Source organism: Macaca thibetana, chromosome X (genome assembly GCF_024542745.1).
Source record: "Macaca thibetana thibetana isolate TM-01 chromosome X, ASM2454274v1, whole genome shotgun sequence".
In the NCBI taxonomy this organism is placed as follows: domain Eukaryota; kingdom Metazoa; phylum Chordata; class Mammalia; order Primates; family Cercopithecidae; genus Macaca; species Macaca thibetana.
Genome location: NC_065598.1, coordinates 96,380,645 through 96,406,528, shown reverse-complemented (window position 1 = coordinate 96,406,528; position 25,884 = coordinate 96,380,645). Strand labels below are relative to the sequence as shown.

The 25,884-nt window shown below is 41.6% G+C and overlaps 2 protein-coding genes across 5 annotated transcripts in view; one reads left to right on the top strand and one right to left on the bottom strand.

Moving 5' to 3' along the window:
* The window catches only part of SRPX2 (sushi repeat containing protein X-linked 2), a 29,919-nt gene extending 23,974 nt beyond the window's left edge, over nt 1-5,945 (bottom strand). Inside the window, exons 1-3 of one of the 2 annotated variants that reach the window (XM_050777699.1) lie at nt 5,599-5,907; nt 4,871-4,911; nt 3,709-3,920 (exon numbers count right to left, since the gene is read on the bottom strand). In XM_050777699.1, coding sequence (XP_050633656.1) covers nt 3,709-3,790 — 82 coding nt within the window. In that variant the 5' untranslated portion in view covers nt 3,791-3,920; nt 4,871-4,911; nt 5,599-5,907. Of the gene's footprint in view, nt 1-3,708; nt 3,921-4,870; nt 4,912-5,598 lie in introns of both variants that reach the window. The other variant, XM_050777698.1, reaches the window with a different exon arrangement.
* Nucleotides 5,946-9,746: 3,801 nt separating this feature from the next.
* TSPAN6 (tetraspanin 6) lies at nt 9,747-20,748 on the top strand. 3 transcript variants are annotated; one of them, XM_050777700.1, is made up of 9 exons: nt 9,747-9,832; nt 12,684-13,181; nt 14,046-14,234; nt 14,541-14,615; nt 15,774-15,872; nt 16,257-16,391; nt 17,226-17,309; nt 18,949-19,056; nt 19,827-20,748. In XM_050777700.1, exons 2-8 carry the CDS (start codon nt 13,095-13,097, stop codon nt 19,015-19,017), a joined length of 738 nt encoding a protein of 245 aa, XP_050633657.1. In that variant the 5' UTR covers nt 9,747-9,832; nt 12,684-13,094; the 3' UTR covers nt 19,018-19,056; nt 19,827-20,748. The 3 variants fall into 3 exon arrangements, with proteins under 3 accessions (XP_050633657.1, XP_050633658.1, XP_050633659.1); XM_050777701.1 differs by having other exon boundaries at nt 9,749-9,832; nt 12,684-12,996; XM_050777702.1 differs by lacking the exons at nt 9,747-9,832; nt 12,684-13,181 and adding an exon at nt 13,588-13,598.
* The last annotated feature ends 5,136 nt before the right edge of the window (nt 20,749-25,884 follow it).

Below are 25,884 nucleotides of genomic sequence, written 5' to 3'. Positions count from 1 at the left end.
GAGTCCTTCGGATAAATTTTCTGTTTCTCTAATCACAAGGAACTTTAACGGAGCTGCCGAGCTAGGGAACATTCCTAATCTATCTCCATCCAGTTAAGTGGCCCAGTCCCTAGTGGAGGCAGGTCTGCGGCTGTCTGGGAGACTAAACAGTGTGTTCCACCAGACGGCAGGAAATCGGTCATGAATACGAACTAATTGGAAAACAACTTGGTCCTTTCCGGAGCAAAGTTTCCGGAAGCCTTCCTTCCAGCCTCCCCGAGCCCTAACGCACGCACAAGAATAGCGTAGCCAGCTGTGTTGGAGTCAAGAGACAATTCCGTTATTTCCAGGAGAGGGTGTGCTTCCAGGACAGGGCTGGGTTTTAGTGCTGGAGCCCTTTGGCCTGTGTAAACACTCAGGCCACAAGCTCGCCTCCTCCTCTTGGGAAGAGGCACAGGGCCCCCTGCACTAAAGGGCGGAGCAGAGGGCGAGATGATGAAGCTCCTCCATTCCCCACAAGCCCAGACTAGGGGTGGGGGAGGTGAGGTATTGGGAAACCAGTCCAATTTAGTGAACAAGGGAATGAATCAATTGAAAGTTTGCCTTATGAAATCATGTCCTCGTTGGTTTGCCCTCATTCCAAAGGAAAGAGTTCATTTTTTCTTTTTCCCCTCTTTCTTTTTTTCTGTTTTCCCATTTCAGTTCTTCTGGCTTCTGTTTATTTCTTCTCAGGCCTCATCTCCCCTGCTCTCTTTTCTCCCATAACGGGAGGTTTCATTGGTGGGCGCGGGGGAGGAGGGGGGGTCATGGAATTCTCGTCAGCGGTTTCAGTTTGGTATTAGCCTCAAAGCCTTATAGGTCTTGTAAACAGGAGGCCAGATGTGTGTGATTCCCTAAAGTATTAGGTCTCCCTGCTCCGGTTACAGAGTCCAGCTTTTGAAGAAATGCTCAGCAGGGAGCAAAGGACTGTTTACCAGAAGAGAAAACAGGAGTGTCAAAGCCCTGTGGCTTGATAATGGTAACAACAACAACAAGACATGACAATGGCTGCTAACATCTCTCAGCTTACATTCTGTGTTAAGCACATGACATATGTTAGCTCGTTATGTCACCATAACATGTCAGCAGGGTAGGTATTACTAATGTGCTCCAATATAAAGCCGAAGAAACGGGCTTGAGGAACCAAGGGGGTTGTCCAAGGTCTCCCAGTTATTAAGTAGCAGAGTGGGCATTCCAGCCCAGGTCTGCTTGACCCCCTAGATACCAAACTCAGACACTCCACTGAAGATGGTGATTAGGGGAGAGCTTTTGACGATGTCCAACTGGGGTAAAAGTCCAAAATCTCTTTTGCAATCCAGCTTTTTTACTGTGTGTGTGGGATCGAAGGCCACCAAGCATTTTACATCATTCCAGATTTACAGGGGATGTAGGAAAACTGTGGGGGAAGACTCAATAAGATAATTACAGTCTCCATCAGGGTGCGGAAGTACGCTTTGTGTGGAGAAAGTTCAGACCACCTTGCCACTTTACACCTTTCCATTTTCCCATTTCCCCTCTTTGCCTACCTTTGAGTATTTTTTTCTTTTTTGCAAATGGTGGAATTCTTAGATGGGTATAAGAATGAAATTAAAGGGGAACACTCCCTACATTATTCTGTCTGCTTGTCCCTCTTTAGCCCTGGGGGAAGGACTTGGGGAGCATTCCTCAGTTCCTTTAGATCAATCAGTGCTTGGTTACTGTGTGGTCTGTTACTGGGCTCCTCCAACCTCCATAGTACAGTCAGGCCCTCTAAGCACTGCCCTTCACAAAAGTATAGTTAGACATGTAATTGATAGTTAAAAGACTATTTCAAGATTCATATTAATCCTTGGTTTATGATGACAAATACAGTCTGACTTTCGGGGCTGCACAGATACGCCAGCACACACTTTTAACCCATTCTTTGCTTTATTTATATTCTTAACTTTTCCCAACCACTGCTGATTATTCCTGGACCCTTTTTCTGATTAGCCCTGAATCCACATTTGGCTGCTTTTCTGTGCTATGCTCATTTGAAGACAAGGCTGTAGAAGTAAACAAAACAGTCCTGGATGCATAAAGAGTGCTCAATAAATATTTGTTGAAGGAATGAATGAACAAATGCATGAAGGCAAGCCCAACAGCTGAGCTAGCAGTGTAGGGGAAATGTCTCTCATCATGTGGTCTCCTAAGGATAGAAGAGGGAAGGATGAGTGGGATTGCAGGGCTGGCGGAGGCCTCACCAATCTGAGCTCCTCAGGAGTGGTGACTCGTGATTCATGTGGAAGTGGGGAGTTCCATCTTTTCAAATAGCCCTTTGAGAACCTCAACTGAATCTAACTTTTAAAAAACTGCTCTGTGCTCACGACTCCAACAGCTCAGGCTTCTGTTTTGGGAAAGGTAAAGACCTTTGCGTGCCATGAGGTTTCATACAGGTGTTCAGAACTGGGCTTCGAGCCATGTAATCTCCACTGCTTTAGTCCTGTGGTCTTTGGCTGGATTTTGGTCTCTGTAAATGAACTGAAGCTAGGGGAGGTTGGGGAGGACAGTCGCATATTTATCTCCTGGAGACTTGGGGCACCTTTAACCCCAAACAGGATATGCTCTGCCAAGGGCTTGACTTGAATTTTTTCATCTCAATGTCAGTCCTTGTGCTTCACCCCCTACAAAGCCAGGTTAAGCCAAAAAGGGGAAGAAGTTTGCATATTTGTTTGAAAACTTGATGCAGCTGTTCCAGACAAACAGAGCTACTGCCAAAGGCCTCCACCAGGAGCTAAGGGCATGTGGAAAATTTTAGCTGCAATGACTGTGGCTGTGATGGGAGCAGTTTGTTATTTACTCATCTCTGGATATTTTCCTAACCCCATTGGTTGGGCCTGTCTCCTTCCCCCACTCCTCCCTACTGGCCCCTGTGAGGGCAGACACTGCAGGCCACAGAATATTCTTAGCACTTGGAATGCCAGCTGGGCCCCATATAAAACCTCTGTATGCCACTTCATTATCCTGCCCTCATCCCTTCCCTCTCCCCTTTCCCTCTTCTCACTGAGTTTGTTCTCTGGCTCTCTGGGTGAAGAATGAAATGTTCAGGAATCCAGAAAACTCCATCCCTTCTGAAGTAAAGAACAAATGAAAAGAAACTGGGAAATTCCTGATTAAAAGGATGTGATCTGTATTACCACTAACAGCTTTGGCATAAAAGGGCTATAAAAATCTCATTTTATAAATAAGGTCAGGGAGGGAGGGAGGGAGGGAAGAAGTCTGATGGATTCTTGTTTCCCTTGAATAGATTGCCTGCTCCCTTATTTTTCCCAAATGAGATTTGTGGTCTAAGTCCATTTTTGTGGTCTTGACAAGGGTATTTGACTCATAAAAGGATTAATATTAATAAAGATTTGACTCATAAAGGATTTCATATTAGAAAATGGTTTTCAGGGAGCTAAGTACACAAGCAGGTGAGACAATGGCCTCAAAGGTGATGTCCAACCTTCTCATGTTTGTACTAGTGTGGCCTATTTCAAATAGCTCTTGTTAGACTGCCTTAAAAGCCTCCTTTGGTAGTCTGTTGCAATGTTTAACCATCTTTATTGTCCTTTAATACTTTTCTGTATAGAAAATAAGTGTCTCTTTTTGTAGTCTAACTCTTTCTTCTCCAAGTCTTGGTCTAGGACTTATCCTTCCGGGAAATAACAGACAACAGCTCCTAGAACTTACCTGCATACCATGTTGGTGTCACTGCTGGAGTCAGGAAGAACAGCAGAGAGAGAGCTCCTCTTTGAGTTAGTTGACTGGCCATCCTTGAAAGGGAGGATTATGGAGACAAGAAAAGATGTATGTATGGCCTGAAGTACCAGGGTAAAGGAAAGTGACTTTCAGAAGTCAGCCATCAATTAACTTCCAAAAGTGGGGAAGCAGAAATATGGGATCTGTGAGGAAGAAGAGAGATTTTATAATTAATGAATGCTTTTTATATTATCTCCCTCATAAGAATCTTTCATGTTATAGAATAACAAGACTCTGTTTGTTATTTGTGGTCCCTTTTCCTCCCAGGAGGAGGAGGACGTAAAACAACCAATCTTCAACTGACCCTGGTGGGATCAGATGCAAATGCTCCATGGTCCAAGTTATAGAGAGGGACACTGAAGTACTGAGACTAGGAAAAGGCCAACATAAAATTACATGGAACCAGTAGGGAACCTGGTGACCTAAAGGCTACCATTAGGTTTCGTTCATTTAACTAACATTTCCTAGCCACTAATCTGGGAAAGTGTTAGCATATGTGGTCTAAGAATTTGAACACTGACGTTACACAGGTCTGGATGTGAATCCAATTCTGTCACCTGTTAGCTATGGGGTCTTGGACAAATTTTTTAACTTCTCTGAGCCTCGGTTTCCTCATCTATAAAATCGGAATAATAATACTCTCTACCTCATGAATTGATTATTGCCTGTCATATAGGGAAGTAATTTATATATTAGACAATATTATTACCAATTTTGTATTGGACAGGACTGAATGTTTCCCTTCTTTAGTTTCCCAGGCAGTAACTATACTCTGGCTCTGTTCTTAGCTTTGGGTTTTAAGGCTTAGTGGTTTGGTAGTGGCTTCTGGCTTTCAAGTCCAGCCTAACCCTCTAGTTTTACCTTGCTGGGCCAGCAGGAAGTCAGCGAGGTAGAGGAGGACCTGCTGAGGTACATGAGGAGAGGGTGAACAAGCTCCAATTGCCCTCTCACTTCCTGCCCTGTCCTCACCCTAATGGGATGAGAGTTTTGTGGTTCCCAGTAGGCAAATACTTTGTAAATGACAGTATTAAAATTTGCTGCCCATTGGTATAAATTGGCCACTGGGCATTTCAGCAAGCACCCATTCACTCACATGCTTTCAATGAAATGCCATGCTCAGGGGAGGAGTCAGTCCTAGAAATAGAGAAACAAAAAGGTGGTAGATTCTGGCCAGAGTTCCTAAGGGACATGCAAAGCCCAAGAAAGGGAAAATTTTATTTTCTAATTCATTGCTACTTGGTTTCAGACTTTGTCTAGAAAGTGACAGGGAGGCAGGATGGAGAAAAAGAGTAAATGAAGGAGAAAAGGGAAGTAGAAAGATGTGGGATGGAAGGAAAGAAAATCTGACAGAGCTGAAGGAAAGAGATGGATAAACACAGAAAGAGGCAACAAAAGGAGGAGAAAGAGGAGATTAAAGAGAGATCTGGGAAAACAAACAGATAACTAATCACCAACCCCTCTCCCACATCTAGCCTCCATCTAGTTCCTTTGTTCTGGAGCAGAGGCATTCCTTTTTCAGACCCAATACTCTGAACCTGTGACCTCTTACGTGTCCAGCTTCTCCCCAATCTCAGGCTTAATACTTGACTCACTAGAGTCAACCATCCCATCCCTCTGCTGTGGGCCAAGAAGTTGCTGGGAACATGTGTTTGCAGTCAGGTCACAGCATAAATGAAAAGCAGCATATGATCCAGCTTCATAAAATAACTTCTCCCCCGACCTCCACCCCCAGCCATGTTGCCCAAGTTCTGGATCTCCTTATCCCCTTCACAATTGTGCATTGGGGTAGTGGAGTGTGGAGGGATTAGTTGCAGATCTTACCTGTTTTATGGTATTTTGTGCCCTTTTTCTCTCTCCTCTTTCTCCTTCCTCTCTGCTCCTCTCATCAATTGGAAAAAACCTTCTACTTCAACATTCCTAGAACGAGTGGCTCCTGGTCTGTCCCGACCTCCGGGATTCTGTTAACACTGCCCAGATGTTACGACGTCCGCATCTGCCAAAAGTTTCCTTAAAGCTATATTATCCCCGAAGCTATAGTTATTCCTCTCTCAGAGAAGGGTTTTAGAAAGATGGGGGAGAAGGAACACAGGGATTAGAGGAACTCAGTCTGTCTGCTGCAGAAGAGGGGGAAGTGTGAATGGCACTGGCTCCAAGCCTGTGAGTATAGTGATGACTAACACAGAGGCTGGCTTAAGCGGCCTCCAGAGATGTGTTGCACTGAAGAACACTTCTTTTTATGACTCAGCATGACATAAGAATTGAATGAAAAGGAATTTCACAAACAGAAACACCAAAGAGAGGGGAAGAATGTAGCTGATTTTGACATTCCCTACAAGATTTCTCCTGTAATTCCTTAGGCTCCCAACTCTGAATTATCTTGCAATCTATATGGTATCAGGTCAGATACACTTTGAAACCCTCATGCCAGTGACCTAACTTCTCTGGACTTCAGTTTCTGTTAAGATTATATTGTTTACAAAAAAACCCCATGTACTTCTTGCCTGAAGAATCAAGACTGATTTCCCTTACTAAGAATGGAAGGAAAGCATGCCTGGAGAGGCTTTAGTGGGAGGCTGTTTGAGCAAATCTAGCTGCATCCCAGTGGTCTCTGATGGAGGGTTACATTTCACTCAGCAAGATTTTTTCATTTTAGTATCTGATAGTAAGACTGTTCTGCCATAGCACAGACCAGCTACTTACAATCTCCCTCCCCTCACAGTTGACATTTCCATCTCTTGGAAAATCAGTGGTTATAGAAGGAAGAATTTTAAGCTGTTGTAGAAAGGGTGTTTCTCCTGTGTATGCAAGCAAATTGGTAACCCCTTCTCAGTCATAATGGGAAGAATTGTACTTATGATAATACAAAGTTCAAAAGCAAGCCTGAGCCTGCTTCATTTCCAATCCACCTGTGACAAATATGTATTGAGTATCTACCATGTGCTTAACAGAGTAATACCTATGTAAAGAAGATGTGGCTGGGCGCAGCGGCTCATGCCTGTAATCTCAACACTTTGGGAGGCTAAAGAGGGCAGATCACGAGGTCAGGAGTTCAAGATTAGCCTGGCCAACATGGTGAAACCCCATCTCTACTAAATACAAAAAAAATTAGCCGGGCGTGGTGGTGCCTGTAATCCTAGCTACTCAGGAGGCTGAGGCAGGAGAATTGCTTGAACCCGGGAGGCAGAGGTTGCAGTGAGCTGAGATCACGCCACTGCACTCCAGCCTGGGTGAGGGAGTGAGACTCCATCTCAGAAGAAAAAAAAAAAAAAAAGAAGACGTGATCGTCATGGCCTTATTCATTCCATAAATTTATCAAGTATCTACCACGTCAAGAGTGGTGGATGTAGTGGTGAACAAGACAGACAAAATCCCAGGCATTGTAATTCATAATTAATTCAACAAATACTTGTTGAGCATCTATTATGTGCCACACGTGGTTCCAGGTATTTGAGAAACATCAGTGAACAAAACAGACAAAAATCCCTGCCCTCATGGAACAGAGGAGACAGACATCAAACAAGCATGTTCTTAATTACAATTGCGTGTGTTTAGGGAATCTTTATTGGTCATCTACTATAAGCTGAGCAGTGCAGATACAGTGGTGAGCAAGTAATGTGTGATTCTTGATCTTATGGAGCTTACTCTCCAGCTCCCGGAGTTTATGTTTAGTAGGGGAGAGAAAAGGGACACAATCAATTATAAAACAATACAACTCCCTATGGTAATAAACTACCAAAAGCTGCATTACAGACTTTAAGGACGCTAGGAGGAGGTCAGAGGAGGGGGGCATCTGAGAAGAGGTGGGCCTTGGTCTAGTCTCAGGCAAAGGAAATGCCATCAACAAGAGCTCACTGTTAGGTCAGAGGAGGGAGGGGCCGACTGCTAACAGGTTTCAGGGAGAGACAGAAAACAAAGTTGAATAAATAGGGTAGGGCCAGAAAATCAGATATAGGAGGTTATTTTAAACTTATATGTGAGAAAATAGTGAATATATTAAATTTGTGTGTCTGTGTGTTTGAGTGTGTGTGTGTGAGAGAGAGAGAGAGAGAGAGAGAGAGAGAGAGAGAGAGAGAGAGGAATATGAGAGAGAGAGAGGGAACAAGTAAAGTAATACATTCTACCAGAGTTTTTCTTTCTTAAACCCCCCTTTACTGGCTCCCTCTTGGCATAGCGTACAGTCTGAGTTCCTTAGCATTGCATACCATGCTCTTCACAAGCAAACCCCATCTATGTCCTTAGCCTAGTATTAAGCACATCCCATGCCTCCTAATTCTGGACACACTCCGCCTCATGCTCTTCCTTGAGCTTCTTGTTCTTCCTTTCGCACCCCGGAGCCTCTGCACAGACGTGTTCACTCTGCTCTATAGTCCCTTCCCTCCTTTCTTGGCTTATTGGAGCTCTACCCACCCTTGCTGCTGAGAAGCTTCCCCCAGCCCATCCCAGCCCAAGTTGGTTAACTTTGCCTGCCTTTTCTCTCACAGCACTTTGTACATATCTCCATTTTAGGACTTTTCACACTTATTGACATTGTTCTTTACTTATCTCTGACTCCTACTAGACTATGAGTGCTTAGAGGGCAAGAACCTTATCCTAGTCTTCTTCATATCCCCAGCCATCCAACACAAAACCTAGCACATGCCAGGGTGAAGATGCTGCGTAAGGCCTCAATCCCACTGAAAGCTGGAAGGAGTGGGATAGAGGGGTTCCAGAAAGAGGTTAAAGAAGAACGTGAAGGGGGAGAATATGGAAATCATAGGGAGATCAAAGTAAGGGGATATGTCAGAGGAGAGGGACAGCATTCTTGTGAAGCATTGGGATTAAATAATATAAAGAGCTCACCCAAAACAAGTGAGGTTAATCATAATAACCCCAATGTTTCTGCAGCATGTACTCAGTGTGTAAAACACAATGTTAGACACTGCAAGGCTATAAAGTGAAATAAAACACCTCTCCCTATGGTTTGGTTGGGAAGATAAGACAAAGGTAGATAAGGAGACTGACAGCATCCAGGCATAGTCAATTTCTTAAGTTTCTTAAAGTTCAGTACCATTTTCAACTTTAAGACTTTTAATATGAAGCCCCTCAGCAGTAAATAAGGTATTGTTTTATGAAATATTAGATATGGAAACTGACTTCCCTAGTTGAGATCTCAGGAAAGCTCAACCAGGCTAGACTAGAAACAACTTTCTTAGAAAATGGACATAGAATTGTGAATTTTAATACCATTTAAAAGTATTTATCATGTCTGTGTGTCCCAAACTATATATTATGAGCTTTTTTGAAGAAGGCAAGATCAGGGATGGAAAGGGAGTAAAGGTTTCACAGAGCATCTGAAAGGAGTGGATGGGAAAAAAAAGGAATAAAAATAGACAAAGAATAGAATTTCAGAGAAGGAGAATGGAAATACACAAGAGACAATAGAAATAAGGAGATATTCCATTAACGCAACGGATTTTTAAAACTGTACATATGAATTAGCTCTTTAAATAATGAGGTATCTGATGGCTGTAATACAAAATGTGAGACATTAAGAAAACAAGTAGGATGTGCCTTTAAATTCTATGATAGTCACTTAGCCAAAGGTAATTGAAGGGATGCTAGAAAACGGATTAGAAAATGAAAATGGTAAAGTTATTATGTGAATAAGAGATAAGATGTACTCTCAGTGATACAGCTGATTTTTTTTTTTTTTTTTTTTTTTTTTTTTTTTAGTGGTTCCTAAGAGAGACAGTATGAATGTCCCAAGACATTATCTAGGTACTCAATTTAATTTTTTCTGTTTTATGATAGTGTGATACTGGGATGGCTTAGACATTTAATTTTTTATTTAATTTCAACAATCAATCCTGAGTAATTACTGTATGGTTACTCCCAGAGACCAGTTATGACCTCAGTGAGCAATCAGCTCAACAGGGATTGGCCGAGCAGAAAATGAACTCATCAATAGGGCATTATGTCCTAGGGTACTGAGGACAGTATAAAAGGGGACACAGGGGCCCTGCCACACTAGCTCTTCAGTAGTTTCTGAACATCTAGACGGTAGGATGTAGAATAGGTAAGTAGAAATGCAAAGCAGATATTGCAGTAATTGACTAAACGGCTGAGTTAATGGGAGTGAGTGTGTAGTTTAGACAGTTATGCTGTTAGAGAAAGAGGTGAGGGAGGAGAGGCTTTTTACTGAGTTGGGATTGAGCTGGATATTCAGTAGAAGCAGAAAGTATGAGTGAAGTAGAGGGTGGGCAGGGACTAGGAAATAGGACTTGTTTATTGGGGGGTTGATCGTACTTACCTGGTACAGAGCGGAAAATTCACATTGGAAAAGCAGTAGGAAATCAGTTGAGATTGTATTGGGATGAGGGGCTTGGTAGGGATGGAGGGAGGTTGGAGGTGGCACAAGGGAGGTCTGACTTAACAGTGAGCCCTTGTTTATGTCATTTCGCTTGCCTGATGTCTAGCAATGAAAAACATTTACACCTAATCTTGAAGGTTACAGGAAGTTAATTGGGAAGGGAGAGTACTAAATGTTCAATGTAAAACAAGCAGTAACAATACTTAAAGTATTTTCCTTTTTTTCCTACGTGGTTGGCATCAAATTGTGTTTCTGTGCTCAGAAAGAGGGAGAAATTAAGAGGTTGAACAAGAAAAAGTTCTGAACTCTCTGCCTTATCACTCTGGGGCAGGTAGGGTTACTTCCTAGGTGACTGGGCTATTGGAGTGAAGGCAAAAGCCAAACTCAACCAAAAAACCCCAAGTGCAAGGCAGAATTGGGGCAATCATTGAGGTTCTTAAGCTTCAGAGGTTCCGAGGAGCCCTTGTTTGTGGTTAAATGTCTGTGCAACAGCAGTCTTTACTCAGGTTACTCTGAGAGGAGGCAGCTGTGTGTACAACAGCAGCTATGTTTCATCACAAAGTGGGCCCCATTTCTGATGAAAGACACAGAAGTTACCCAGGTTTAGTCCTAGGCAGCTTACCTAGCCTCTTTCAATCTGTTTCTTCATCTGTAAAATGAAGGTGCTAGGTGTGTCAACCTCATAATAGGGTTTTTGTGATGCGTGCATATGAGGTAACGTGTATCAAGCACTTAGTGATAGTGGTTGGTATATAGTCAATGCTCATTATCACAGTCATTATTAATACTTTAAAGAATACATTTATCTAATGGCCTAGGGAAATACTTCTTAAATTGCCTTAAATGGGATTAGATGCCCCTTTGGTCTGGGTTTGTACCCAGACCCAGGCCTAGGTTTGAACTAAATTGAATTTCTGGGTTTGGTGCCATGGTGGGCGTGGGGAGATGGAAGTGGGTGTAGCAGAGTAGGAGGCAATGGTGCAAGGTGTTGTGGCCATAGGAATATGAATTTCCAGGTCAGCATTTGGTTTAGTTTGGCACGGAGTGTTATTCAAACAAAGCAGCGTTGTGAGTGGTAGAGGAAGGGAGAGGAGGAAAGTCAACACATTCTTGGAAATAAGATGTGGCTTTTGCTTTGCTATTTTGTTTTTTCTTCAGCTACAGATATATTTCTTTGCTCTTGGGCTCACATTGTAAATCCCTTCCAGTACATAGTACAAATCTAAATTTCAGAGAAACTTCTCTTTAAGATGACAAGAAGTTATCAAGACTTCCCTTGACCCTTGTTTTTAGTATAAGAACCCCTCAGTTGGGGTCATTTCGCCTAGGGAGAAATCTTTGCATGTACTTAGACACCTCCCTCCACCATGTTGAATATCTGCTATTTCCTAACGACTTTACCTCAAAGTGTTTGAAGGTGTATGTAGATGTACATTTATCCATTCTCCATGTATTTGTGTATTAGGCCTTTCAAATTTTAGTAAAAAATTTTAGTATAAAGCCTGGCAGTGCAATAATTAATTTTCCAATAGTTGCTGCCTTGCACCTCAGACGTCTGGCAAGATGTTATAGGATCTGGTCCTAGGTCAATATTCGAAGCACAGGGAAGCTCTGTGTGACCAAGTCAATGGAACTTTCCTGTGTTCTGGTCCTGAGATGTACGTTTAGAGCAACGTTTCAAGCAGAAAAGTCTGAGTATTCATCTCTCCTCCACAAATACAGGTCTTTTTGCAATGGCAATAAAGTAAATAGCCACTTGTGATATTAAGCTTGTGTCAATGATGAAGGGTTGGATTGCATAGGGAACTGATATAGCCTTCTAACCCCATTCCTCTAGAGATAACACATACTCACTTAACACTCAGTCTTTGCCCTCAAAGAGCTGACGTTTTTGTTGAGAAATCAGACCTTAACACACCTCCTGTGCTGTAACAACATAAACCGATATGTTCACAATACATAACATTAGGTTTTAACCTCTCTGTAATCAGCTGGGTTTTGATGGGAAAAAACAGGTGGCTGGAATATACAGTGCCTTTCTGTTTTAACATTTAAGAGGAGGTCACACTCACCAGGGATGAAATTTCCATAGCACTCTCTTTTTAAAAGTTTGCAGCGAATAGCTGAACTTACATTTCACTATTATGTAAAAATACTTTCCTTCAACTTTCCAATTACTTAGGGGATAAAAGAAGAGAGGAATACTGGGGTTTTGCAAAGTCCTACAGGGAAATTCTAAAAGTCATTATTATCTTTAATACCTAGCTTAGAAATTCTTTCAACAAGTGGTTATTATTTTCCTCAATTCATTCATATTTCCCCTTCCTACCCCATAAAACAATGTTCACAAACCGAAAAGCACACAAGTGAGAAAAAAATCAGCCTAATTCCACCAAGGGTAAATTTCACTGTTCCTTTCAGTTTTTGTCTAAGCACACGTGACTGTATGTATTGCTTTGCAACCCGCTTTCTTTTTGCAAATATATTTCTTGTGGGTATTTTCCCATGTATTTTCCTAGGTCACTTTTAACCTCTTCATTCTTTTTCTTCTCTCTAGGGCACCAGGGGCCAGGGAGGCCCAATCTCAGAGCGCTGCGGGCTCTGCTGGTGATATAAACAATATGGTGAAGTTATAAGGAGAGGGGAGGGGTGGGGGGGGACGGGAAAGATTCCTTAGGATAGAAAAAAAAATGAAGAAAGCTCCACTAGAAGACCTACGAAATTTCCGACACTAGAACCTTTGTATATAGTTCTCGGTAACCTTCGGCAGGGGGCGCTTGGAAATTGTTGCCACTTTCCGGACAGCCTCCCGTACTTTACCCTCTAGAAAATTGTACAGTGTTTCCGGCCCTTCTCAGTTGTGGACGCTCGTAAGTTTTCGGCAGTTTCCGGGGAGACTCGGGGACTCCGCGTCTCGCTCTCTGTGTTCCGATCGCCCGGTGCGGTGGTGCAGGGTCTCGGGCTAGTCATGGCGTCCCCATCTCGGAGACTGCAGACTAAACCAGTCATTACTTGTTTCAAGAGCGTCCTACTAATCTACACTTTTATTTTCTGGGTGAGAGACGAAGGCGCCTGGGGCTGGCAGGGGATCCCGGGCTTTTAGGTGTGGGGGGGTGTGACCCTGAGCGGCGGGAGCTCAGGTCGGGGATGGGGTGGGGTTTGGGCGGCCATCGCGCCTGGGACCCTGACGCCGGCGACCAGTGACTGGGCCTCGAGCAAAGAGCTCAGGCATCTCGCCGGCGCTGGGGTCGGAGTGCGGGACGAAGGTAGCCGACAGGCTGAGCTGGGACCCAGACGTACCAGCGTTCGAGTTCGATACGGGAGGCGAGGTGGGCGTTAAGCCCCCAGAGCAAGCAGACGGTGACCCTGGACATTTGCAGAGGCAAGCAAGGCTTGCCCGGCCCCATTGAGGGCTCACTTGCATAATAGTGTCTTTCTTTTCACTGCTTCATAAGAGAGGAGTGTTTCGCAGGTAAGTATGGGTATGCCTCCACTCCCGCCAGTCTATCCTTGGGCTTGCTTTTGTGTACCATTCCTTTGTACCCTGTGCTCATCCCTAACTGGAGAGGACGGGGGAAGTTTCTGGAATTCATAAAATCACTTTTTTTTTTTTCACCTTCAAGGTTTTCTTCCTAAGGTTGGAGTAAGACAATTAAGGAAGTTTTGATCCCTAGGGTAAAATATGCCATGGGCTAGTGTTTACACACAAAAAGATGAATTTTAAGAATTTTGATAAGATGCCTTGTCCACGGCCTACTCTTGTGTGCAGCTCTGCTCCTCATCCCTTCTACTCTTCCCCCTTATCTGCCATATCCCAGAATATCACACCTATTGTGCTTTAAATACCTCATGCTTTGTGTTTTGAAGATGCTACTATACACAGTGTGTAACTGTTTGTATTCTCTGAATTCCCACATAGATCACTGGCGTTATCCTTCTTGCAGTTGGCATTTGGGGCAAGGTGAGCCTGGAGAATTACTTTTCTCTTTTAAATGAGAAGGCCACCAATGTCCCCTTCGTGCTCATTGGTACTGGTACCGTCATTATTCTTTTGGGCACCTTTGGTTGTTTTGCTACCTGCCGAGCTTCTGCGTGGATGCTAAAACTGGTGAGTCCTTGTTTTCATTAGAATTGATTCTTGGTTTTAGAAAAGTTTTGTATGTTATAGGATTCCTTTCTTGGAACTGGCCATGGCCCTTTACAGTTTTTCCTGTTCCTTATGAAAACTTGTCAAGTAACAGTTCAGCTGCCAGTTTCCACTTTCAAAATAGACATGTTGTTATTTTCCCTGCCCTTTTCAATGAAAACATGATGAACCAATTGAGAAGACGACCATTATTTTTTTCTTTGACTCCCTTTGCAGCTGTGCTATATCTTATTTATGCTGACTTGGACTTTCTTTCTTATCCTGCAGTATGCAATGTTTCTGACTCTCATTTTTTTGGTCGAACTGGTCGCTGCCATCGTAGGATTTGTTTTCAGACATGAGGTAAGCCTGAATTAGGGAAGCTTAGCATGTTAAATTTATCCTCTAAAAGATAAAAATGGATTTATTTAAGTAGAAGAGTCAGACCTCTGTATTTAAACCTGTAGCTGACAGTAATGGCCTTCTTGTAAACATTCTGGTTCACTTCTAATTTAAAAGAAAATTTAGAAAATTGTAAAGACTGATAGTCACCAGAAGAAAATTACTTGTATTTCCTGTCATTTTTCTGTGTGTAAGTACCTATTAAAACAGAGATAGTACAATTTATAACTTTACTGATAGGAAAATATTCAAAGCACAAAATTGATAACCTTCTTATGCCTTGCATTTTGAAAAGATTAGATATACTTAATGCAAATCATCAAAAGTTTAATATTGGGCCAGGCGTGGTGGCTCACGCCTGTAATCCCACCACTTTGGGAGGCCAAGGCGGGCGGATCACGAGGTCAGGAGATCGAGACCATGCTGGCTAACATGGTGAAACCCTGTCTCTACTAAAAATACAAAAAAAAAAAAAAAAAAACATTAGCCGGGCATGGTAGTGGGTGCCTGTAGTCCCAGCTACTTGGGAGGCTGAGGCAGGAGAATGGCGTGAACCCAGGAGGCGGAGCTTGCAGTGAGCTGAGATCGCGCCACTGCACACCAGCCTGGGCGACAGAGTGAGACTCCATCTCAAAAAAAAAAAAAAAAGTTTAATATTGAATTAGAAATCAGGTAAACTTGGGGTAGTTCAAATATCATTCGGTGAGTAGCAAAGGCTCATCAATGAGAGTTCTTATAAAGTGGTAGCACAGTCTCCCAAAGTAAGGTTTTGTAGCTTACAAATTCCATAGGCATCGAATTTGTACTCAGTTTAAAGTGGAAAAAGATTAGCAGGGTGCAGAATACAGCAGTACTGCATGGCCACTCAGATAAATACATATTCCCACAGCACTTTGAACTTGTAGTGGTTCTCATCATATATTTTAATGTTTTGCTTAGTAGTCCCCTCAGCTAACCTATATCCCTTAGAGGACAGGATTGTACCATGGAAGTTAATTACCATACATGTTGCTGCTGTCAAAGATATGACCATTGGTCAGATTCAAGAAGTTACTTGACCTGAAACCAAAAGAACTTTCTAGAGGATTTTCTTACTGACATTGTGTTTCTTTGCTATAGATTAAGAACAGCTTTAAGAATAATTATGAGAAGGCTTTGAAGCAGTATAACTCTACAGGAGATTATAGAAGCCATGCAGTAGACAAGATCCAAAGTACGGTAAGTGGTCACCACCACCTAGAGGGGAACACATTCCCTGCTGCCTCAGAGAAAAGAGTAGAATCTGGCTACTAGATGCTATCCACTTGTAGGGGAAAGAAGTGTGACGTGTTTCATTTTCCTCACATGTGCACCTGTTCTCTTCTGTCCCTGCTTACATCATAGTCCGGGTACTGTTAGTACCAACTATAGCAGGAAAGTAAAGCCAGTACAAAACTGTCATGCATGGTGCTAATCAAGGACCCAGTGCTCATCTCTTGAATCAATTCAGGAGAGAGATCATTGAGATTAGTAAGTGTTTTGAGCACAAATTGCAATATTAGGTTAAATGTTTGACTACAAAGTTGTAATACGAACTGTAAATGCTTTTGTTGGGTTTTTCAGTTACATTGTTGTGGTGTCACCGATTATAGAGATTGGACAAATACTAATTATTACTCAGAAAAAGGATTTCCTAAGAGTTGCTGTAAACGTGAAGATTGTACTCCACAGAGAGATGCAGACAAAGTAAACAATGAAGTAAGGTGCCTTTTAAAACTTTCTATTTGACAATATTTGAGGACTTAACTGAATGCAAAATTGACCCAGTTTTTAATTTTTTTTTTTTTGAGACGGAGTCTCGCTCTGTCGCCCAGGCTGGAGTGCAGTGGCGCGATCTTGGCTCACTGCAAGCTCTGCCTCCAGGGTTCATCCCGTTCTCCTGCCTCAGCCTCCTGAGTAGCTGGGACTACAGGCGCCCACCACCACGCCTGGCTACTTTTTTGTATTTTTTAGTAGAGATGGGGTTTCACCGTGTTAGCCAGGGTGGTCTCGATCTCCTGACCTCGTGATCTGCCCGACTTGGCCTCCCAAAGTGCTGGGATTACAGGCGTGAACCACTGCGCCCGGCCAGTTTTTAATTTTTAAATATAAGCTGAAATAAGGCAGGTAAGACTTGAGTTCAGATAGCTAGCAAGTAACACTTTTTTGTTTATTTATTGTTTAGTACTTTTTCTAAAGACAGTGTTTCTCTCTGTCACCCAGTCTGAAGTGCAGTGGTGTGATCATAGTTCACTGGAGCCTTGAACTCCTGGGTTCAAGTGAAGTAACACTTTTAAATATATAATCCAAAAGGTGGAAATAGTTGGGAATAATTATTTGTTCTGTTGAGAACATACGGAAGAGAGTAGATTTCAATAAAATGAAAATCAAAGGCTCTGATACATACATCTTTCTGCAGAGGTATATGATTGAAGTATTTATTACCCTAAATATATCTTTCTGCAGAGGTATATGATCAAAGTATTTATTACCATAAAGAAAAGCACAGGCTGCTTGTACTGTATTTAATCTTTGTTTTTTTCCTCCCATTAGGGTTGTTTTATAAAGGTGATGACCATTATAGAGTCAGAAATGGGAGTCGTTGCAGGAATTTCCTTTGGAGTTGCTTGCTTCCAAGTAAGTCTTTGTAGTTACTTAGGAAATATTTCATCCCTCTTGTAGGTGTAAGCTAGAAATTTTTTCACTTTTTTTTTTTGAGTTGGCGTCTTGCTCTGTTGCCCAGTCTGGAATGCAGTGGTGCCATCTCAGCTCCCTGCAACCTCTACTTCTTGGGTTCAAGCAATCCTCCCACCTCAGCCTCCCGAGTAGCTAGAATTACAGGTGTGTGCCACCACGCCTGGCTAATTTTTTTGTATTTTTAGTAGAGATGGGGTTTCACCATGTTGGCCAGGCTGATCTCGAACACCTGACCTCAAGTGATCCGCCCACCTCGGCCTCCCAAAGTGCTGGGATTACAGGTGTGAGCTACTGCATTCAGCAATATTTTCACTTTTAAGGCTTAAAGTTTTTGCTTCAGGGGCCTGGATAGTGAGGACATTTTTAGGGAAGTTGCATTTTCACAAAACTCTCAGTTACTGGTCACAGTATAAAAATACTTTATTTAGGAGAAATACCTGATGTAGATGACGGGCTAATAGGTACAGCAAACCACCATGGCACGTGTATACCTATGTAACAAACCTGCACGTTCTGCACATGTAACCCAGAACTTAAAGTATAATAAAAAAAAAAAAAAAAAAAGAAGAAAAAATGTAAGATTTAGAATTAACTGGTAGCAGTACATATCTTTTGAAAGCAGTCAACTGTGGAAAGACTCAGTGCCCTCTTAGTTATGGCAACTTTCCAGTATCATAGTTCATGAAACAAAACATTAGATAGGAACCTTGGTTCTCTCTGCGGTCAGTCAAGATTCTAAAACGTTATCAGGATCTTTCCTGGGCTGCAACTGCCTGATGAGTTGCATACAAGTTCCAACCTATTAAAATTTAGATGATGCTACCCCCATATTCATTATGCACCAGTTGTTTTGGGTTGATTCCACGTTGTAGATCAAATTATGTTTCTCAAGTTGTGTTTCTCACTGTAGCATGAAGTTTGTTTTATGGCTCTGAACGATTTTCTTTTTTAGATTAAACACTAGAAATAAGACTAATTCAAGTTTAGTCTTGATATATTTTTAAAGTAGCAAGCAAAGCTATATCTAAATCTATGCTAATGCAGTAGCCACTAGCCACCTTTGAGTTGTTATAAATTATTAAATAAAATTAAAACCTCAGTTTGCTGGAGATTTGAAATACTTAGTAACCATGTGGCTGCTGCCTACTATATCAGACAGTACAGGGATTCTAGAACGTTTTCATTACTGTAGCACTGCTCTGGATCTTTCCAGGAAAATCTCTGCCCTCGTTGATGGAGATTTCACTTGTTAAGATACTTACTGAAAACCATGTCTTTGTTTTTTTCTGGGAAATGAGAGTAAGAAAAGTTTCTCCAGAACTTGTGACTGAATCTTCCTTGAGTGACAGTTTGCTGGATTTTCCTTTGGTAAGAGTTGTGAAATTCTGGGTCATAGTGGCAATAAAACTTCACTTACGTTCTTTGAATGTGATCTAGATGCTGCAGAGTATTAAACATAACTCTAGAAAAACTCAAGGAAGAAAATTTATAGGCGAATTACAAGTGAGAGGGGAATATAGTTTGAGGTCTTCAAGCTGTTTTGTGTATGTATTTAATTTTGTTCCTATTTCATTTCTAGCTGATTGGAATCTTTCTCGCCTACTGCCTCTCTCGTGCCATAACAAATAACCAGTATGAGATAGTGTAACCCAATGTATCTGCGGGCCTATTCCTCTCTACCTTTAAGGTGGGTTCATTTTGGTCCTCAGCTCTGTCAGTGTTGATATTTATTCTAGCCTGTGTATATGATGCATGGACTAAGTTTGCCAAGAACGTCTTGTCTAGTAGTATATTTAAACCTAGCTGGTGCTATGTAAGCCCTGTGTAGGCAGGTTAGGTCTCTATACACAGGGCATGGTCAGAAAGTAATGACTTAGCTACAGCTTCTCTATGCATGCTCTCTGTTTTTATGCAACAGAAGAGTCCCCGTGTGGGTTTATATATTTACATACACATGTCAGCCTAGAGATCATAAGTGGTCCCTTTTCTAACATGTTTCAGCCTAGAGAGAAGAGAAGCAAAGAATCCCAATAATGACCTTACTTGTGAGGTTCCCTGGCAGGTGCACTCTGCTCATCACCAATATTGACATTTTCCCTAGTCCTTTTCATAGTTTTCATTTACCACAGTCCATCAGTCGTTGAGAGTGTGGCTTTCTTGGTAAAAAGATGTTTTTGGTGGGCTATCGTTCAAGCCGTAAACTCATCTGGTCTAGTAAGGAACCAGATTTTGGGAAGACGTGTGTTTCAATGGCATTAGTATTTGAGTGGTAAAATACTATGAGAACTGTTGTTGACTGAATTGATCCCTAGGGCACACTTTGCATTTTACTTGAGCCACTGACTAGGAGCACATAGGAAGGCCTTCATTAGCAGGAATAGATTAGAATGTATGTAAGCAAATACGGATGTTGAAATTTGGGTAACAAGTACATTAACTGTTTTTGTTTAATTTTAGGACATTTAGGTTCCCCCCGTGAATTAGAAATTGCCTGGTTGGAGAACTGACGACACTACTTACTGATAGATCAAAAAACTACACCAGTAGGTTGATTCAATCAAGATGTATGTAGACCGAAAACTACACCAATAGGCTGATTCAATCAAGATTTGTGCTCGCAATAGGCTGATTCAATCAAGATGTGTGTTTGCTATGTTCTAAGTCCACCTTCTGTCCCATTCGTGTTAGATCGTTGAAACCCTGTATCCCTTTGAAACACTGGAAGAGCTAGTAAATTGTAAATGAAGTGATCCTGTGTTCCTCTTGACTGTTATTTTTCTTAGTGGGGGGCCTTTGGAAGGCACTGTGAATTTGCTATTTTGATGTAGTGTTACAAGATGGAAAATTGATTCCTCTGACTTTGCTATTGATGTAGTGTGATAGAAAATTGACCTCTCTGAACTGGCTCCTTCCCAGTCAAGGTTATCTGGTTTGATTGTATAATTCGCACCAAGAAGTTAAAATGTTTTATTACTCTCTGTTCTGATGACAGGCAGAGAGTCACATTGTGTGATTTAATTTCAGTCAGTCAATAGATGGCATCCCTCATCAAGGTGCCAGATGGTGATAACAGTAAGGGACTACTGATGTTCTGTGATACATCAGGTTTCAGCACACAACTTACATTTCTTTGCCTCCAAATTGAGGCATTTATTATGATGTTCATAGGTTCCCTCTTGTTTGAAAGTTTCTAATTATTAAATGGTGTCGGAATTATTGTATTTTCCTTAGGATTTCAGTGGAACTTATCTTCATTAAATTTAGCTGGTACCAGATTGATATGACTTGTTAATATTATGGTCAACTTTAAGTCTTAGTTTTCGTTTGTGCCTTTGATTAATATCTCTTTTATACAATAAATACTGTTTTCCTCTAAAAAGATCGTGTTTAAATTAACTTGTAGAAAATCTGCTGGGATGGTTGTTGTTTTCCACTGAGAACGCTAAGCCCTACATTTCTACTCAGAGTACTGTTTTTAGATGTGAAATATAAGCCTGAGGCCTTAACTCTGTATTAAAAAAATTAATGTTCTTGTTTAAAAAATCTGTTCCCATAGGTACAGCAAACCACCATGGCACATGTATACCTATGTAACAAACCTGCACATTCTGCACATGTATCCCAGAACTTAATGTAAACAAAAAATCTTAAAGTGCAAATATTAACTGTTCCCTGTGAAAAAATTATATTCCATGTTATAAAATACCATATGATTAGTGTTCTCCTAGAGATCAGACTTTTTTGATTGTATAGTTTGCATTAAAAAGTTGTATAGGGAGGAATGTAACCTGTATCTTCAGGATAATAAGGAAATAAGGAAAATAATAATTACCAAAATTTGAGTTGAAGTCAGGGAATTATTTCTTTGGTTTTGAGTCTTTTTATACATCCATTAGTAGAACCTATCTAGTCTGATTGCCACAGTCCTTGAATTGATGGTAAGGGGGAGTTAGTTACAGTTAGAAAAAAAAACTGGGCAAAAACTGCTAGTTAAATAATCATTAATTTTGAGTATGGGTTTTAAAATGCTTGGAGTTATTGCAGAAAAAGGATATTCTCCATTAGAACATTTGACGTGTGGCCTTTGACGTAAGATAAGGTGATAAGAAAATTAAGTTGAAAAATAGTGACTCAAGTATAGCAAATCAGATTTTTGACTACTGAGATTAAAGAAGCAAATATTTAAAGGATTATCAGCAATTTTCAAATACATATTTTTCACTGCAGTGGTTTTGAAGAACGTTTTAAAGTTATAGTTAGAATTTTTTTTAAAAAGTTTTCCCTCAGCTGGCATGGTGGCTCACATCTGTAATCCTAGCATTTGGAGAGGCTGAGGTGGGTGGATCACCTGAGGTCAGGAGTTCTAGTCCAGCCTGGCCAACATGGTAAAGCACCATTTCTACTAAAAATGCAAAAATTAGCTGGGTGTGGTGGTGAGCACCTGTAATCCCAGCTACTTGGGAGACTGAGGCAGTAGAGTCACTTGAATCTGGGAGGCAGAGGTTGCAGTGAGCCGAGATCGTGCCGCTGCACTCCAGCCTGGGCGACAAGAGTGAACCTCCATCTCAAAAAAAAAAAAAAAAAAAAAAAAAAAGTTTTCCCTCATTATTAAAAAGGAAAAATTATAGAAAATTAAAATATAGAATGTAGAAAGAGGGAAAACACCACACATCACTCTTCAGATGGATTGGTTTATTTTTAAGATGGTTTTATTTTGGATAGCCAGTTAGAAAACTCACTTATAGCTGATATGTGCATATGCGTGCTGAATTGTATACTTAATTCTGAAAGTAATGAGGAAACATTTCACCTGATGATAACAGGTACAAAGGAAAGTTCACGTGTCTTTAATAGTTTGCTAATTAGACTAGCCGGTTAGAAAGAGGGATCACTAGATGGGAGAGAGAGATCCAGTTTCCACAGGAGGCGGTAGGTCTGCTCGTTTCCATGGTGACAATCCTAATGGCAGAGGGAGTGAGTTTCCCTCAGTGGCACAGGCTGGGGGTTTTGAGCTTTTGAGTTTTATTTTATAGAAATCTGGAGAATTTTACATTTTACTTCATTTAATATCCATGTTTAAAATAATTCATTTTTGATGTCCCAAAATTGATGTGGGTTGCCTTATTTCCAGGCACCAGGTTCCTCACTGCAAGGTGACATTTTGAGAAGCAGAGATCTCTAGGTATATCTTCTGAAAGTGTGAAAAGCTTGGTAGATTTCAATGGCCTATTCCAGGTGGGTTGTTGGGTTTATGTTGTAAGCATCAAACTTTTGTGGAAATAAATACCTAATACAAGGTATAAATACCATTTCTGGTTTTCCTCAGAGCTCACAAAAGAATCTCTGGGACTTGATGTTTTCAGCCTCCTGTCAGAATCCAAGTTGGTGATGCACCCAAGCAAACCTGTTAAAATATGAGATACAGGGCCGGGTGCGGTGGCTCACGCCTGTAATCCCAGCACTTTGGGAGGCCAAGGTGGGTGGATCACGAGGTCAGGAGATTGAGACCATCCTGGTTAATACAGTGAAACGCCGTCTCTACTAAAAGTACAAAAAATTAGCCAGACATGGTGGCGGGTGCCTGTAGTCCCAGCTACTCGGGAGGCTGAGGCAGGAGGATGGCGTGAACCTGGGAGGCGGAGTTTGCAGTGAGCAGAGATCGCGTGTCTTTAATAGTTTGCTAATTAGAGTAGCTGGTTAGAAAGGGGAATCACTAGATGGGAGGGATCACTAGATGGGCACTCCAGCCTGGCGACAGAGCAAGACTCCGTCTCAAAAAAATATATAATAAATAAAAAGAGACACAAAGCATATATGCATTTTCTTGTGAAACAGTAAACTTTGGTTCCTTTGAACTATTCTGTGAGGGTTTTTGTGTTTGCAGAAAAAAAAAATAACCTAAGATATTAATGCCGTTTCTGCTTTTCCTCACAGTATATATAAGATACTTTGAGATTTGATTTTTTTTTAAGTTTGCTACTTTTCTAGGTTGACACTTTATGATGTGGCAAACCAAACTTTACTAATTTAAAAAGGAAAAAAAAGGCTAATGTGTCAGAAATGAATATATAAACTGAAACAGCTATAGGGAAATAAGACTTTCATTTTTAAGTCATTGCTTTAAAACTTCACCCAGATTGCTTGTGAGAGAGAAGCCACTATGATTTAATTATGGTTTTTCTATTAGGTACCCTGACCCCATGGAGCTTAGTAGCATCAGGCACTTGTAAGAGCACAGTAAATGCTAATGGAGTAAATGAATGAATGAGTGAGTCTAATTATAATGGCCCTTTAATGTTCGGTGTGAAATAAGATGATCTCAACATCTCATTCTATGTAAGCCACCATTTATATAATAGAAACCACCTGCCCAGTCAGAAACCACTTAACCTCAGAAACCACTGCTAACTTCCTCCTGGTCAAATCGCTTTTTGCTGCTTCTCTTTCTTGAAGTCTTTGTTGCATTTGGTACCACTAAAAATATTTTTCTTTTTTTTTGTTTTGACTGTGTAACATCCTGATTTTCTTCCCTTTTACTGCTCTTTCTAGTTTACTTTGTTGTTTGAATTTCCTCCGCCTTTTCAAGTGTGGCTGACCCCAAGGGCTTATATTTAGCTTTTTGCTCTTAGATTATGCTGACCTTACCTTGAGGAAGTAAATGTACATGATCATCAGGCCTAACCTCTTATTCTTGGGACATGCACTTTAGTTATGTGTTGGTCATAGCAGCTTGCTTATATTCCTACCCCTCTCCAATACCTAAAAGTTTAGTAGCATTCCAAACACTTAAAAAATTTTAAATATTCCTCCTGTAAACATCTAACACATGAACAGTAAGTACTTATTTGACATTGACCTACCTGGCTCTTTCACCAGGGAGGACATGGCTTATGGAAACTGGGGAAAATGGGTCACCTGTTCTAACCACAAGCATTTATCAAGTGCACATCAGTTCTTTGGGATTGTCATGCTTCATCTGATGGTGTTCTCATTACCATATCCTCAAAATTTTCATTAAAAAAAAGTGAAGTGGTGAGTTGGTAAGGCTCTTATTTCTTCCAGTCGAAGTTTCTCACCACTTCTTTTTCTGGGAAAACACAAACCTATTAGCAACATCCACAAAGCAAATCAAACTGACATAGCACTTGCCTGGATATAGACAATTCACCAATGGCTATATACAGCGTATATAGGAGGGTACATATATACTCAGAATCATGACTAGAAAGGTAAAGTATGTACACAGGGCAACATTATGTACACAGGGCAACCTAGGGTACAGCGTAAGAGATTCTGCACACATTTTCCTGTCCAGAAAGGCCATGCACTTCCTCAGCAGGAAAGTGGCAGATAAGGGCCTGTAATCCCAGCACTTTGGGAGGCCAAGGCAGGCGGATCACCTGAGGTCAGGAGTTTGAGACCAGCCTGACCAACATGGAGAAACTCCGTCTCTACTAAAAATACAAAATAAGTGGGGTGTGATAGTGTGTGCCTGTAGTCCCAGTTACTTGAGAGGCTGAGGCAGGAGAATCACTTGAACCCGGGAGGTGGAGGTTGCAGTGAGCTGAGATCGTGCCATTGCACTCTAGCCTGGGCAACAAGAGCAAAACACAGTCTAAAAACAACAACAACAACAACAAAAAGAAAGTGGCATATAAGAGAAGGTAGGCCATTTGAAAAGACCCTTTTCCCCCTGTGTGTGTGTGTGTGTGAGAGAGTGTGTGTGTGTGTGTGTGTGAGAGAGAGTGTGTGACAGAGTCTCTCTTCATCACCCAGGCTGGAGTGCAGTGGTGCGATCTTGGCTCACTGCAACCTCCACCTCCCAGGTTCAAGCAATTATCCCTGCCTCAGCCTCCTGAGTAGCTGGGATTACAGGCTCCCGCCACCACGCCCAGCTAATTTTTGTATTTTTAGTAGTGACGGGGTTTCGCCACGTTGGCCAGGCTGATCTTGAACTCCTGACCTCAGGTGATCCGCCCGCCTCGGCCTCCCAAAGTGCTGAGATTACGTGTGTGAGCCACCGCGCCCAGCCCCCTCTTCGGTTTCTTCTCCTATAGTGGGGAAATAAGATAACTAATGTGTATTGAGCATTTACTAATTGCTTCAGTAGACTACCTTGTGTGGGGAGGTAGTGCTATCCTCATTTTCCCTAAAAACAAAAAAGTTGAGGGTTAGGTTAAATAACTTGCCCAAAGTCACGTAGCCATTGAGTGGCAGATCTGGAATTTTAACTGAAATCTGACTCTGAAGCCTATGCTTCTTTTATTGGATTTTGGTGCATCTTAATAGCAAAGGGGATTGTGTGACACTGGCCCATAGCCAGATAATGGAAGGAAGAAACAAAAAGATTCTCTTCTCTAAATATCCTTTAAAAAAAAAAATTATTAAGGCAGAGTCTCAATCTGTTGTCCAGGCTGGAGTGCAGTGGCAAAATCTCGGCTCACTGCAACCTCCGCCTCCCAGGTTCAAGCGAGTCTCCTGCCTCAGCCTCCCAAGTAGCTGGGATTACAGGCGC

Excerpts from the sequence above, each read along its gene's own strand:
- TSPAN6 (XM_050777700.1), top strand. The coding sequence starts at position 13,095 with ATGGCGTCCCCATCTCGGAGACTGCAGACTAAACCAGTCATTACTTGT. Across the intron at positions 14,235-14,540 it reads CTGCGTGGATGCTAAAACTG|TATGCAATGTTTCTGACTCT; the intron begins GTGAGTCCTTGT and ends CTTATCCTGCAG. Across the intron at positions 16,392-17,225 it reads CAGACAAAGTAAACAATGAA|GGTTGTTTTATAAAGGTGAT; the intron begins GTAAGGTGCCTT and ends TCCTCCCATTAG.